Raw genomic sequence first — 15678 nt, 5'->3', positions numbered from 1 at the left:
GAATATTAATGTTTTTAAAAATATTTTGTTACACGATTTTAAATTGTAATAAAAATTGTTCTTACTTTTTTTTTCGTTTTCAATTTAAGCCTACATTTTTAATTTCATATTCCAATGCAGAATATATTTTTTGAGTGTTTTGATGACTAAAAATCAAATTATGGATAAGTTTATTCATTATACCTTAGAAGTATTTCAATTTTAGATGAGCGGAGTAACCCCTTTTTATAGGGTTTCCATACCACTCCAATCAGACTTTTTATACATCGAAGTATCTACTTAAAAAAATATTCAGATTTGAAATAAGAAATTAAAAATGAAGGTTGTGCATTTTTTATTAAACGATATTTGATAAGTCATAAATTTGATAAATTATTAAGATAAAAAATATATTTTTTTAGTAAAATGTTATTTTTCAAATTATGTAAAAAAAATATTTACGAGAACGTTAAGAGTTTGGTTTTTTGAAATAATGAGTGTCTTACACTCTCACGTTCAAATATGCGTAATAGGTAGGTATAGTATATAGTATATATTTGGATGTACGAATATAATATTATTATTGGATTCTAGGTGTAATGTGTTTTGAACTCAAGTGACTATAGTTTATAATACCCCTATAATATGCTATGCCTACTATACAATTCCCATTTTTGCAGTGGAGTACCTACAATATATTAAATTTTGACTCTTGTGTTCGGATCTCTTCGTTAATGGATGTTGTACACGTATGCAATACAATTACGGAAACGTTGAAAACCATCTTTTACGTACTCCACGTGAGTTAGACAGTGCCTATACTCACGCTATATAGTATAAGCAACAGCTGTTGGTCTGTGGCGTGAGTGAGAAATTAGGAGATTGAGAGAGACGGAAAGTCTGTCAACAAAGAATACGATTGGGCTGGTTTTTACGATAAAACACTAAACAGCACGTCCGATTAAAAAACACGTGGGAGCCGTGGCGTGTGGTATGATATTTATTAATCGTACCAGTGGATTGAAATCGACATAGACGTATGTGTATATTTATAGTGTATATGCATACTTATAATATAGTATACACACTAATCACTATGCATTTGATGGGTCGGAATTTATATTGTATAGTAAACAGAATCAGTATTTTTAATGTACGTGGTAAACGTGTTAGTGTGCTAGTGTGCTTGGTTATCAGGGCTAGCATATATACGTGGTAATTCTTTAATCATTAAACGTCGATACATTTTACTTGTTTTCGAAAAAACATATTTTTATGCACGATTTAAATTAAATTTAAATTTAAATTCAAATTTACTACAAAACATTATTGACAAAAAAAATTTATTTCGTACCATTCTTTATCTTTATCATTTTTAAGTTAAAAATTATGTTTTAAAGTTTATTGAAGCGAAAATTATATAATAAACGGTGCACCAGAATTTTACCACTCCGCTCAACTCGTTGAATAATTATGTGTACCTATGAAAAATTATTCGTAATACATAATCTACTAATGTTTGATATTTTTATTTATCTATGAAAATTCTCAGAAAAATATACTACTTCGGAGTATGAAATTAAACATGTACAGCTATGTGATAACTTAAAAAAGTTATGTCATCGGATTGACGGGGAAACGATAAAAATGATAAAAAGATTTTTTGTCCATTTAGAATCCGCCATTACGGATGGATTGCGAAAAAATAGTTTTTAAAAACCGATAAATTTACCTATAGTCGGAAGTATAATGAGCAATGACCATTAATTGCTTATCGAAGAATCGCTCTGTATAATACAAATATATAATATTATTAAAATAATATACAAATATTGTGTGCGCGTCGCGCATGTAAATATAGACGCAGGAGAAGCAGATGTATCGCGCGACTGTGTCCGGTGTCGTAGAGGCCATGGCGGCACCGGTAGGTATATATAAACGGAGGCATAGGAGCTCAACTGCCATTCATCGCAGTGCGCGCGACCGCGTACGGTTCACGGCCGTTTTCCCGTCAATCGGTTTTGCTCATGATAATAACAATTACAACAACAATAATCATTACTTAATATCGTACCATATCGATACATTATTATTATTATATAACGTGTGCACGGTGTTCAGATTTTGGTATTCGTTTCATCTCTCCGCATTTTTATTATTCCGACGACGACGACGGCGTTCATTGCCGCGAGATTTCGCCGAAACGCAACACCGGCTCCTCGATCGCTGCTGTAGCAGTCGTTGGTAACTACTATACTATATTACTATTATTGTAATATTATTAACGAAATCGCAATTCACGTGTACAACTCACAACAATATAATAACATTATTATTATTAATAATAACCTAATGATATCACGAAAAATGTGTTACAATTATCCGTGCAATTATTAATGTGTAACACCTACGCCACACCTGCAGGACGTTACCTACCCGTATATTGGCTGTGGTGCTACAGCAGTTGCAGGACTGTAGTATGGGACATGGAGCGCGTGCGCTAGTCCGTTGCCGTTATATTGATCGACGGCGCCCGGCTGTCGTTCAAAAATAAATTCGCATGTGCTCGACGTGGTGCCGCATCCCGCGTGTTAAGAGTACGTAACAGTGGAATTTGTTGTCTCCGTCTTACCAGTGCGTAATATAGCAACTGTACGCTCATCAGAACACTTGTAGATCCTTTAGTTTAAAAATTACAGTGAATCGACCTATTATGAAACTTGACGGTAAGAACATTATCTGTGTTTGCACGTTGGTTTTTTACGATAATTCAATTTTTAAGTGAGTTATGAGCATATAATATACAGTACATTAATAATGCTCATAACTCACTTAAAAATTGAATTATCGTAAAAAACCAACGTAAAAACACAGATAATGTTCTTACCGTCAAGTTTCATAATAGGTCGATTCACTGTAATATTTAAACTAAAGGAGCTACAAGTGTTCTGCTGACCGTACATTTGCTATATTACGCACTGGTAAGACGGAGACAACAAATACCACTGTTACGTACTCTTAAGATGATGTCAATGTACTATTTGCTTTCATTCTCTAGTCCACATACGACTCAGACAAAACGCAAAACTCGAAATTATTATTTTTTTTCATGTTTAGTGTAGAATAATCCATTACAACAATAATTATAGTTGATAATATTTTTGAAGGTTTGATTAGTATAAAATATATTGTGCTAAAACAATTTGACATCCATTTAAATTTATAAGTTATATCTCTTATTTTTCAAGTCATGTATATAACTGAATAACAACAAAATATAAAACTGATAACTATAATATGTTAAATCTTAAAAAATTATTATCTTCTATAATTTTTGTAATAGTTAATTTTCCTCTAATCACTCAAAATTCTTAAAAAACAATTTTACGTGATAGCGTTTTATCTATATTGCTCGCTAGTGTAATAGTGAACACAAATATTGTATCTATACGTCGCAACAAGACCGAGTATCCAATAATCAGTAATCATGTACATTGCTGCTAATTAGTTTATGATGTATTTAAAGCAGAGTCGTTATATTATGATAGTCTTCTATTTAGCCATTTAGGAATAATGTTTCCAGTTTATTAGATTTTATAAAAATAAGAAAGCGACGCTGAAAACCACATTTTCAAAATTTTGGTGTCTCGAGAAATTAACAACTATTACTACGAACTTCTGTTTTTAAACGTTAACCCTCGACTTTTGCTGAAAGTTTTTCAGTGGAACATTAAAAAAAAAAATATTTATGTATTTAATTCAAAAGCTGAATTAGTATTCTATCAATTATACGAATGTTTATACTAAGAAGTAAGGATAATAGTTCTTAAAAATATTAAATATAATATATAATAATGGATTTAATATTTATTATGTACTTGATCATCAAAAAAAAAAAAATTAAAAATTAAAAATTATGATTATTAATATTTTTAAATCATAATAGCATCCATGGACCCTACATCTTTCTAACCCATTAACTTGAAACTATTATCCTTAAAGGGGTTGGTAAATTGAGTTCCAAATGACTGTAACTCGGTAAATTGGGTCCCGGTGAAAAATAGGTAGTAGGTAAGTTGAGTCCCGGAAAAATCCTTAAGACCATGTCGCACCCGCATTGGTTGTCTCTGTCATACACACGTACGACATACCAAATTTTCGTTCATCAGTTTCAATAGTGTGCTGTTAATTTTTATATTAGAGTAAATTGACCTATTATAAAATTACAGATAACATTATTATCTAAGGCTCCACGTAGGATTTTATTGATATTATTATTTTTTAGTAAGTTTTAATTTATTTGAAATTGTACATTTTAAAATGATCATAATATAAAAGTACTTTTAAGAGGACCTGATACCCGCATGTGTTATCTCCGTCTTACAAGTGCGTAACATGGCAAAAAATGTTTCACGCGGGTAAGAACGGAGAAGTATATGTATACAGTTATAACTAAGAAATCAAATTTTCATAATGAAAAAAAGAGAATTTCAACTGTGCCACAGCCTCTTTATTTTTTCGATAAATCACCAATATATCAAAAGTTATTGAAGTTTGAAAAACTTAAAAATATTAGATTTTTAAAAGTATTTTAACTTTTTGTTATTAAACACATCAAACAAATAAAAACGCCATGACAGAAAATATTATCTTTTAAATTGTGTTAACTTTTGGTGTTTCTATTAAGAGTACAGACTGAGTGGTTCTATCCCGTGCTAAACAGTTTTTGCAATGTTACGTACCTACTTAAGACCGACACAACATATGCGGGTATCACGTCTAAGTAAAAGTTAAAAACTATTCGTTTGAATTAATTCTTATGTATCAACATTTTTGGAAAAATTATCCACTAAATAATTTATCTTAGAATAAGGGAGGGAGGGTTCTCATTTAAACAAAATATAAGTTTGTATCTCCACAGGGGGCTGTAATACGATTGCGCGCGGTCCTTATCAACGGTACCTTTTTAGGTGTACGATTGCGCTTGCTAAATTATTTTTGCTTCTAAGCAACGTTGCCAAATATACAGATTATAGGTGCATGGTAAATATCCGAACTTTTTAGGTAGATTAAGTGTGAATATAAAGTATCTGTTATTTTTTGTAACTATTTGTACTATTTTTAACTTTTTGTACTATTTTTGACTGATTAATTGACACGTGATGCCACGTTTATAATGTTATTAGAAATAAATACAATAACAACATATACGACAAATAACAAATTTTTTTATAATTTTTTAATAATGATAATAATTTTAAATTTTAATAATAAATCGGCAACGTCGCATCCAATTTCACGCGCAATCGTACACTTTTGAATAGTCAAAAGCATGTTCTTTGTTATTCCGGCACCGCGCGCAATCGTATGCCCAAAAAGGTAAAACGCGCGCAATCGTACTCCACCGCCACAGGGCACTTCTTAGTCCTTATGTAATAGGTAAAAAAATTACAAGAATTTTAATGTATGGACTTTAAGTACAATCAGACCTCGTATATCTATATTATTAAAGAAAAATGTGGTGATTCTGCTTAGTGAATCATCCTGTATAATATAATTGTGTATCATGTACATAATTTTATAAAATATATAATAAATGTGTATGATATGTGAGTTATATTATATCGTCGAGACGTTGATCGGTGTACGTATAGTGTGTTTTAATCGTGACATCCTGAAACTTACAGGTCAATAAAATGGAATTACAAAAATTGATTACGTAGTTGTAGCAACAATAAAATTAACTTTATTATTTTGAAGTTAAAAACTTATTTTTAGTGGATTTTAGTTTTTTTTTTAGAAAACGATGTTATTCAAATTAATTTTGGTACACTACTTTTTTTTTAAAGTTTAAGGTTAGATACTATACTACATTAAGTACTGAAACTTTTACATATTTAATGCTTTTAGTAGCAAAACATGTTTAGATTTAGTACATCAATATATTATTATGTATTATATAATATCGGTATGTTAATAAATTGGAAAGTCAATAGCTCTAATTAAAATTAATAATAATATAAATGTTGTAATGCAATTTTTCAATACAATATGACTAATAGCCTCCCGTTTAACTTAGTCTAAAAGTAAAAGCTTATTATTTTTTTTAAAAATTTGAAAATAGCCATTTTTTATAATTATTTGTTTAAAATACGAGGAAAAAAATTTTGAAATCGTTTAAATTTTGACTTATATTTGACTTATATTTTCATTTTCATTGCAGCATAATTTAAAACTGTTAAATTGTATGATTTTCAATCTTTGATAACCAATGCTATCTAATCTAATAGGTAATAAAGAATACATTATTCCTAAACATTTTATGTATTTTATATTATTTGTTTTTATAATATTGTTAAATATATCCACCATGAACTGATAAGTAAGAGTCAATTTTGTAGTCTTATGATCTTTGTAACTAAGTTATAGTGTCGATGGAAATATCTAGAACACTTTTTAGTTATTGTTCTAATTTCGTTATAAAATCATCATGGGCCTTTAACTGCAGAGTTGTATATAGCTTTTCTTGGTAAATATATTGAAAAATATTATTAAAACAAATAAAAAATATTACGTACAATTTCAAAAAGTAGTGTGTTTTTTATTACTTATTTAATTAGCATTAGTTATCAAAGTATAAAAACCATATTATGACATATGATATATAAGTTAACTTAACTTAATTGTGGTTAGGTATATACAGTAAATTTACAATAATATTATATTGTAGGAATTTTTTAAAATATAAGTTGTTTTAATTTATTTAAAATTAATCCAATTTCAAAATTGTTTTTCCTAGTATTATAAATAAATAATTCTACAATATGAGTATGGGGGGGGGGACTTATGAAGATGTAGGACAAGGGTTACTGATCTATATAGTTGGTAATCATGAAAATAAATAATTAGGATTTAGCATTTTAGAAATATCTATCATTTAAATTAGAATGCCTCTAAATCGATCTTCCATATAAATATAAACTATGCCTATAATTAAAATAAACCTTCTAGTAATTTTGTATGATTTTAGGTACCTATACACCTAGATTAAATTTTATGACTTTTATATCAGTTTTTCATTTTTTTTATGCGATTTAATTAAAAATTCCAAATGATAACATTATCTATTTAAAATAAAAAAGGAAATTTTTTGAAAATAAGTATTTTTGAATAATTATATCTACTCTGGTAATGTACTTAAAATACCATGTCCAATCACTTTTTCACAACCATTTAAAACATGAATTTGAGTGAGTTCTTGAAAAATATACTTTTACTCAAGTACCTAGAACTTAGAAAATGCACACATATTCTGTAAGTTTTTAATTTACGTTTCTCCATGTTAATCTATATTTTTTTACCTACGTGTTACAAAATATAAACGAAATCCGACACTAACGGTTTTTTATGACGTTCGTCTTATTCTTTTTTTTTACATGCACAACCGTTGTATATACTTGTATTTTTAATTGGGTAACAGAAGTTACGACAACGAGCTCTGATTAGTGATTAAGTCTATATACCGCTATAACACCAGTCAACTATGATCAGCAATGTACAGTCCTCACTATACGGACGTTAAAACGTTTGTCAACTACCATTAGTCAAAATCTAACAATATCATATTATGCATTATTCCAACAATATTTGTGTTGTTTGATTCAATATTTTATATGGTTAACCTAACCTATTGGTATTACGGTTAATTGTATTATCTGGTCAAAAGACCTTTAGTCTTGTAAAAATTTATCGGTACTATTGGTACTGTAGTAGTCTATATTCTACAATATAATATATTAAATAATTGATATACGTATGTAGAGTAGTATAATATTATGAATTATGACTATATTTACTGAAAATGGTCATAAGATCAATTTTAAAGCACTCGTGTTATACATGTACATATTACTACAGCTATACTCGTTATTATGCATATGCATTAGCATATTGTAATTTAATGTCATTGTTACTATTACCTAGGTATCAATTTAATAATTGTACGTTTATACTTGTAGTAGAGTATACGAATTAATAATATTTTTTTTTGATAAAATTCTTATTTGATCTCTGAATGATTAGCTGAGTGAAAATTCATCAGTTACATTTTCTAGATATCGTAACTGTATAAAAATCAAGTATCTAAAAAGTATGCTATTATATTATGTGAATAAGTTTGAAAAATGTCTTTCTCATTTATTTATACGAAAGCACACATTATAGATGAGCTATTTGATTTTGCACCAAGTTTATCAATTGCTGATCGCTAAATCGCTTTATTTAGAGCATTATACAACATACTTAGGTACTTGGAATTTAGATTAATTGTTAGAATATACATCTATATGTAATAAAAAATAATACTCTAATTTGTACCGTATTTGCACATATAAGTAGTGTCTATGAGAATTGTTATAACAAGGATTTTATTATATTTAGTTTGCCTAGTTATATTAAGTATTGACGATCAATGTAAAACTTATGTAATTTTAATAATGTTTCAATGTGTTGTGTTGAAATAAATCAAATATATATACTTACCTATCTATATGTATTAACGTTTTTGTTAGTTTCAGTAAAGAACTGAACGACTGCACACAGCATCACAGCAACACAAAGACCATAGTTATAAAGATAGTTGTAACGAAAAAAATAAAATGACTTACGACGACCTTTTGAACAAAATCGGAGATTTTGGGAAGTACCAGAAAAGAATTTATTTCTTCCTGTGTCTACCTGCCATATCGTGTGCTTTGCATAAGCTGGCCGGAGTCTTTATCCTGGCCAAAACCGATCACAGGTATATATGATTTCAACGATGTGTAACGTGCCTCCTATATATATCTACGATTATTAAAATTTCTCTCTTTCTCTTATATATACATATAAATACATACATATACCTAACATTAATTATGTGTACGATTATTAATCTATTTATGTATTTTATTATATAAACTAATACTAATGTTGGTTTCCCGTTAAACAGATGTCAATTACCGGGTGAGCCCGATAATGCTTCGTATGCTTTGCCACCTAACATCATGAACATGTCATATCCATTCGATTATAAGTTGGATCATTTTTCTTCATGTAAAATATACGACACGAATTTTACTGAAGCGTATTACTTATCCAATATGACGGCTAACCAGAGCATAAACTGCCACCAGTGGATATACGACAAGCATACATTCCAGAACACCGCAGTGATGGAGGTAAAATATGAAGTGCACGTTTTTTTTTCAACAAGGTCTAAAGTTATTAAATTTTTTGTATAGTTTAACTTGGTGTGTGATAGAGCTTGGTATAAAGGCACTGCGGATTCTATGCTCATGGTCGGTGTCATGTTGGGATCGATAATATTTGGATACTTATCGGACCGGTGAGTTATTCTGTAATCTATATTCTATACCATCTACATTTTATATTAACGTAAAATGTAACTCTTGACATGAAAATTATGAAAAAAATCGTATGGTATATCATTATATTTACATATACATATATATTTACGTACCATATTATGTCATCTGTAAAGCTAATTTCAGTGTCATACTCGTATTATGCAATTTAAATTTGCATTCTTTTAGATATAACACTCTATGTGCACGATAATTTGTGTTTATTCCAATTCTATTACTTGAATTCTAGTATACTCTAACGCACGTATATTCTATAACATAAAATTACAATTTTTTTTTTATTCAGCCATCGACTTTTTACAATGTTTGTTCATTGAATACAATGAGTAATAATAAACGTATAAAACATATAAAATAGAATAGACGGGCAGAACGGTTGAATCCTACTTCAAGTATTATAATATATACATTCTTATGTAGTTATGTCTTATATAATACAAAACTTAAGTAAAATATTGAAATCAATAAAAGATTTTTGACATTTATTTCTTTAATAATATTATCTGGATACCTACATAAAATAATAATTTATGTACGCAGTATAAATTAATCTAATTAATGCATTTATTTAATAAAAATGTATATTGTAGTAATAAATAAAACTGGCATGTATTTTTTTAAAGAGTTCTTTAGAGAAAAATATTTTTAAATAGTGTTACAACTTTTAAGTTGTGATTCATATTAAGAATTGAGATGTTTGTAAAATATATAAATAAGTCTGTACATAATATTATAAACAAATTGTATGAATTATCTGCATATTTGAATTTAATTCAAACAACTAAAAACTATCTTATTTTTTTAGTTTATAAAGTTTTAAGTACATGTGTGTGTATTCTATACGCTATGATAAAATAAAATTGCTCACATAAAAACCGAATCGAGTGCCCATATTACGTGGTTTTATTTAACATTGTTAATATACATTTGTATTGGGGCCAGACATGTTTCCTCACTATAAACTGATGCCCATATTAACCGGTGCCCACATTAAGCGGAATCCATTGTACTATATTTTACCTACCCCATTAATAATCCACAAAATATTATGATATTAGTTTTGGTAATTAAAACAGATGGTTTTTTAGGGAACATAATATACTACAAATACATTTTACAAATTGAATCCCTGAATAGCGGATACATTTTCATTGGCTGTCAGTGTCCGGTATTTTGAAGTTTTGTATATAAAATATGTATATTAGCGAATTTTTCAAATTGTTTAAAATGTTTTTATATATTTAAAATAAATTATTTGAATTTAATAAAATAACTGAAAATTATTCCCATGGTTGTAAAAGTTCATTCCAATAACATTATTTATTTAGATACCATTTTTGTTCAAGACTTGTCCTTCCCGTTTCAAGGGACGAAATTTTAAAATTTGTTAGTCAAAAAACATATTCTTCGCTCTAATTTGAATAGTAGATACATATAGATTGTAATTTTGTATGATCATCTAATGTTCGATATCTACTATAATCATCAGTCTAAAATTTTCATTATTTTCAGGATTGGAAGAAAAAATATTTTTGTAATATCTGTTTGGCTGCAGGGAATTGCTGGTTGCGGAATGGCATTTACACAAGAGTATTGGAGCTTCACATTTCTCAGAGTGCTGGTAGGAGCATCTACTTCAGGGCTATACCTAGCAGCTTATGTCATCGGTAGGCCGTTTACCATAATTAAACTCTTATTAATTATTTAGACAGCAATATTCAATACGAAACTGAGTGATTATTAAACACTTGAATATGTGTATGTGACTTGCATATCACGGCTAGTTTAATAATATGAATTTGAAAATGTGACCTAATAAATATTTCACTGTTAATCAACAGGTAAAAAACTGATTATCGTGAAAAATGCTCGATTTATAAATTAATGTTAATTCTTTATAATATTTTAAATTATCGTCAGTTAATGCAGTGATGGCGAACCTTTTGATAACTGCGTGTCAAATCAAAATGTTTGGTTTGATTTTATTTGTTTTACGTGTCAGAAACTTTGCAGACCTTCCTTTTTTTATTAAAAAATTATTAATTAAACATTTACCTACGTTTATTATTTAATTTTTATTAGTAAAATTGTGAAACAAAATGTTAGACGCCTTTACAAAAACTTCTTTTAAGTATTCTCCGTCAGAAAGTGGCTTACCATGCTGCGTAATGCAATGCGACACAGAAAAACTAGCGGCTAATAAATTATTATTTTGTTTGAACGCCACTTTAAATTTGTTTGATTGACTTCTAAACAATTTTACTTTTTGAGAAATCAATTCTAATTTTTCTTCAGCCGATAGAGAATATATGTTATTATGAACTGTCTCGAAATGTCTTTTAAAATTGAAACTACGGCTTACAAGAATTTCGTTACACAAGCAACATAGTACCTTATTATTGTTTTGAATTACACCAAAATCCACTGTCCACTGTTCGTGGAATAATCTCCCACTACCACTTTTTTCTGGATTCAGTTTACATTTTTTGAACATCTTTATTCTATAAATTTAGAAACCGCATTAAACTGCCAACGGTTGAACGTGAATTTTATTATAGTGAGTATAAGCCTGAAGCAACATTGAATTGGTTGGTTAAAATAGTCGTCGTGTAAGACATCCGAAACTATCTGTTGACGACTGTGGACTGTTCTGTTGTAGGTACCTACGTTTGTTACGTAAACGCGACAAACGAATTTATTGATAATCAAATCGTTTCGTTTTCGAGCTTAGGGAATGGGAAGTACCAACAGATTACAATATCTTACGATATATTCCAATAATAAGTTAAAAATAGTTTCAAATTATCAATATTTTTTTTGGAAAGTGAAGTAAAAATTATGAATAATATTTAAATTGGCGTGTCACCGAAATAATGCGCGAGTGTCACTCCGTGACACGCATGACATGGGTTCGCCATCCCTGGCTTAATGTAATCATTAGATTAATTTTAGTGTTTATTACGTAATAAAACATTTATTGTTGTACTAGGTATTTTTCATTCATAATTTATCGATAACTATTTTGTATTGTTTTGGTTATATACTTATATGTATATATATTATATACGTATATAAACTCGTATTAGAATGTATATTAATATAGGTATATTTCCCAGAACGATAGATGTTTTTGTTTCAAATGATAAGTACGATCATTCACAGGTTTGGAATTTGTTAGCCCCAAATATCGAATGGTGGTTGGCGTTGTCATACAGATGTTCTTTTCTGTTGGATTCCTCTTAACATCTGGATTTGCATATGCCTTCCACAATACCTGGAGATACTTTCAACTGGCTATTACCATACCGACTTTCTTCTACACGACCTATTATTGGTAGGTTACGTAGCAGTTCTCGTATTGGTTTTGCCACCGCCCACCAGCGAAGTTTACTAAAACTAATTTTTGATTTTTAAGGTTTATACCAGAATCGGTGCGTTGGCTATTGGCCAATGATAAACAGGAGAGAGCCGTAAAAATTATTCAAAAAGTTTGCAGGGTGAACGGTGTGGAGATTTCAGACAAAGAAATAATTGAAATATTAGAAAGTGATTATGAGAAAAAGCCAATAGTACAGCCCGATACTCAATCAAAAGCGTCGTTTTTCGATCTATTCAAACATCCAGTGATTTTGAAAAGATCAATCATCATAATGCTTTTGTGGTAACAACAGTTGATGAGATATTATATACATTAATCAACCAAAAAAATCACTATCTAGAGCCTAGAGCAGTGTTTCTCAATCTTTTTACTGTTGCGCTCCCTTTTTTGAATTCCAATTTTTTAGCAACCCAATATATACATAGTTTTATATACTCGCATAGATTAATTTTAATATACTTTTTGTGTTTTAAATATTTAAATAATGGATGACTCCAGGTTGAGAAACACTTGTTTAAAGTATTAAATAATATTTATTATAAAAGTAATGTGTTTTCCACATTGCATTATATTACGCATATGATTAGTTATAGATGTCTGAAATATAAGTTATTGAAACTAAAAATTTTAAAATGATTGAAATATGATGAAACTAAAAATGTTCAAAAATATTAATAATCAAAACTAAAAAAAATTTTCTTTGTATTCATGATATGATTATACTATATCATAATATTCTTTTACAATGTAACACAACTTTCAAATAATACAGTCATCATATTTGCCATATATTCTAAATCTTTTCAGCAGATATCGGTATGTATTTCTTGATATCAGATCAGGTGACAACAATTGAATACTTTGCAAATTTTAAAATGGCACTTAATATTCAATGAATAATATTAATGCTGACCCCGTAGGAATTATATATTTTTTTAATTAAAAAATTGGGTATCTACTATTATTTTTCTTTGTCTCTCTGAAATTTGTTTAGTTATTACCTAAATTTTATTTATAATTATAATTATTTCCAATTCAAAAATATACTTTAAAAGTATATAATATATACTATATATATAATATATATATATTATATATTTTAAAAATATTTAATATTATGAATATTATGGAATGAATAAGACATCTTATATAATCATTCTGTTATAAATACAAGTTATTTTAATAAAATAATTTGTTGGTTGCACATACAGTTTAAAAACCAGTACCTATATACAACTATGTAGGTATTGGAATTAATATTATGCACCTTTAAATGAAAATAAAATCGTGACTGAATATTATTTTATTTTTTTAGGTTTGTAAACAGCACTGCCTATTATGGTCTGTCTTGGAGTACTTCCAATCTTGGGGGAAATCAATATTTTGTATTCAATTTAGCCGGTATGGTAGAGTTTCCAGCTTATATATTTTTGTTATTGACGCTCAACAAATGGGGCAGGAAGATAAATATATCGGGATTCTTAATATTAGCCGGATTAGCACTTCTAGCAACTCTAGCTGTACCCAAAAGTAAATAATTTATCAATTTTATATGTGTTAACTAATGAAATTGACTATTATAATATCATTTTAAGGCAACAATTACCTTTTTTATTATATCACCTACAGAACTTACCGATTATCGTTAATCTTTTATATATCATACAGCTCTGCTTTATTAGTTTGTATGACAAATTTAAAATTTCACAAACAAATTGCATTTAATTCTAGCGAATACGTGGATGATTATCTTCTTTGCAATGATGGCTAAACTGTCCATAACTGCGTCATATGGAGCTGTATACGTCTATACCGCAGAACAGTTTCCAACTGTAGTGCGGAATATGGGCTTGGGAGTAGGATCGTTTTTCGCCAGGATTGGAGGGATTGTGGCACCATACATCAATAACACGGTATGAAATGCGCATTTAAAGCGCACTGCGCGGCGTTTGCGTATTGTATGGTATAAAATAATCCTGCAGGTCACAAATTTTCTTTTAATTTTCAGTCTGAAATTTGGGTTAATATGCCGTTGGTTGTGTACGGCGGTCTGGCATTGTTGGTCGGAGTATGGTCACTTGTGTTACCCGAGACTTTAAACAGAAAATTGCCAGACACCATCGAAGATCTCATTGCTATGTCAGAGAAGTGAGTGATCATAACAACGTTCTATAGAATGAACGTATTTCATCGTATTTAACTTTTAATACAAATTTGCAATGAAAATTAAAATGCATAGAAATCAAGTTTATTTGTTGTTACTTGTTAACTTTCTCTAATATCTATCTATATATTTTGACCGGAGATACTTTGTCGGAGATTTTTTGACTGGTTACCTGTATATTTTAAGTACGAATATAAGACAAGGTATAATTTTGTCTTTTTATGTATGTCTTTGTCTATTTATGTATACCTAGTGTTAAACACATCGACTAAGACTTAAATTAAAGTACTTCAATTAATAAAGATTTTAAAAAAACACACACGATTGATGAAATGGACGAAATATAATATTTCATTTGTTTTATTCATAGGTAGTAAATTCAATATATTTTTACACCAATTAAAACACATTATTAACACATTATTACAGTTTAATTATATATATATTCATGTATGTATGTTTATTAAATGATTTTTTTTTCTAGGAAATACAAGCCAGTGCTTTTGAATGAACCAGCAACAAACGGTGACGCGAACAAGGATAAAGACAAATATTTAAGTATTAATTAATTTAATAATTATGTATGTATACAATGGTATTTTGTATTTTTTCACTGACATTATAGTTACATGTTTTGTAATAATATGAATTAATGTTCCGACTGGTATTTATTTAAATGACTACTTACTATAAATCAACAACTTAAACATTGTTGTTCGTGCCCATTTTAT

At 28.8% G+C, this 15678-nt stretch overlaps 1 protein-coding gene across 1 annotated transcript; it reads left to right on the top strand.

Annotated features, from left to right (window-relative positions):
• The first annotated feature begins 1942 nt into the window (after positions 1-1942).
• On the top strand, positions 1943-15600 carry LOC107170809 (organic cation transporter protein-like). The gene is made up of 11 exons (XM_015521005.2): positions 1943-2223; positions 8550-8779; positions 8969-9197; positions 9261-9364; positions 10917-11071; positions 12567-12738; positions 12820-13065; positions 14099-14313; positions 14515-14696; positions 14792-14931; positions 15432-15600. Exons 2-11 carry the CDS (start codon positions 8637-8639, stop codon positions 15514-15516), a joined length of 1671 nt encoding a protein of 556 aa, XP_015376491.2. The 5' UTR covers positions 1943-2223; positions 8550-8636; the 3' UTR covers positions 15517-15600.
• The last annotated feature ends 78 nt before the right edge of the window (positions 15601-15678 follow it).

The sequence above is a fragment of the Diuraphis noxia genome, unplaced genomic scaffold (genome assembly GCF_037042655.1).
Source record: "Diuraphis noxia isolate RWA-SAM2 unplaced genomic scaffold, SU_Dnox_SAM2 contig0003, whole genome shotgun sequence".
In the NCBI taxonomy this organism is placed as follows: domain Eukaryota; kingdom Metazoa; phylum Arthropoda; class Insecta; order Hemiptera; family Aphididae; genus Diuraphis; species Diuraphis noxia.
Note: the sequence above shows the minus strand (reverse complement) of the source record. Positions and strands in the feature narration are given on the sequence as shown.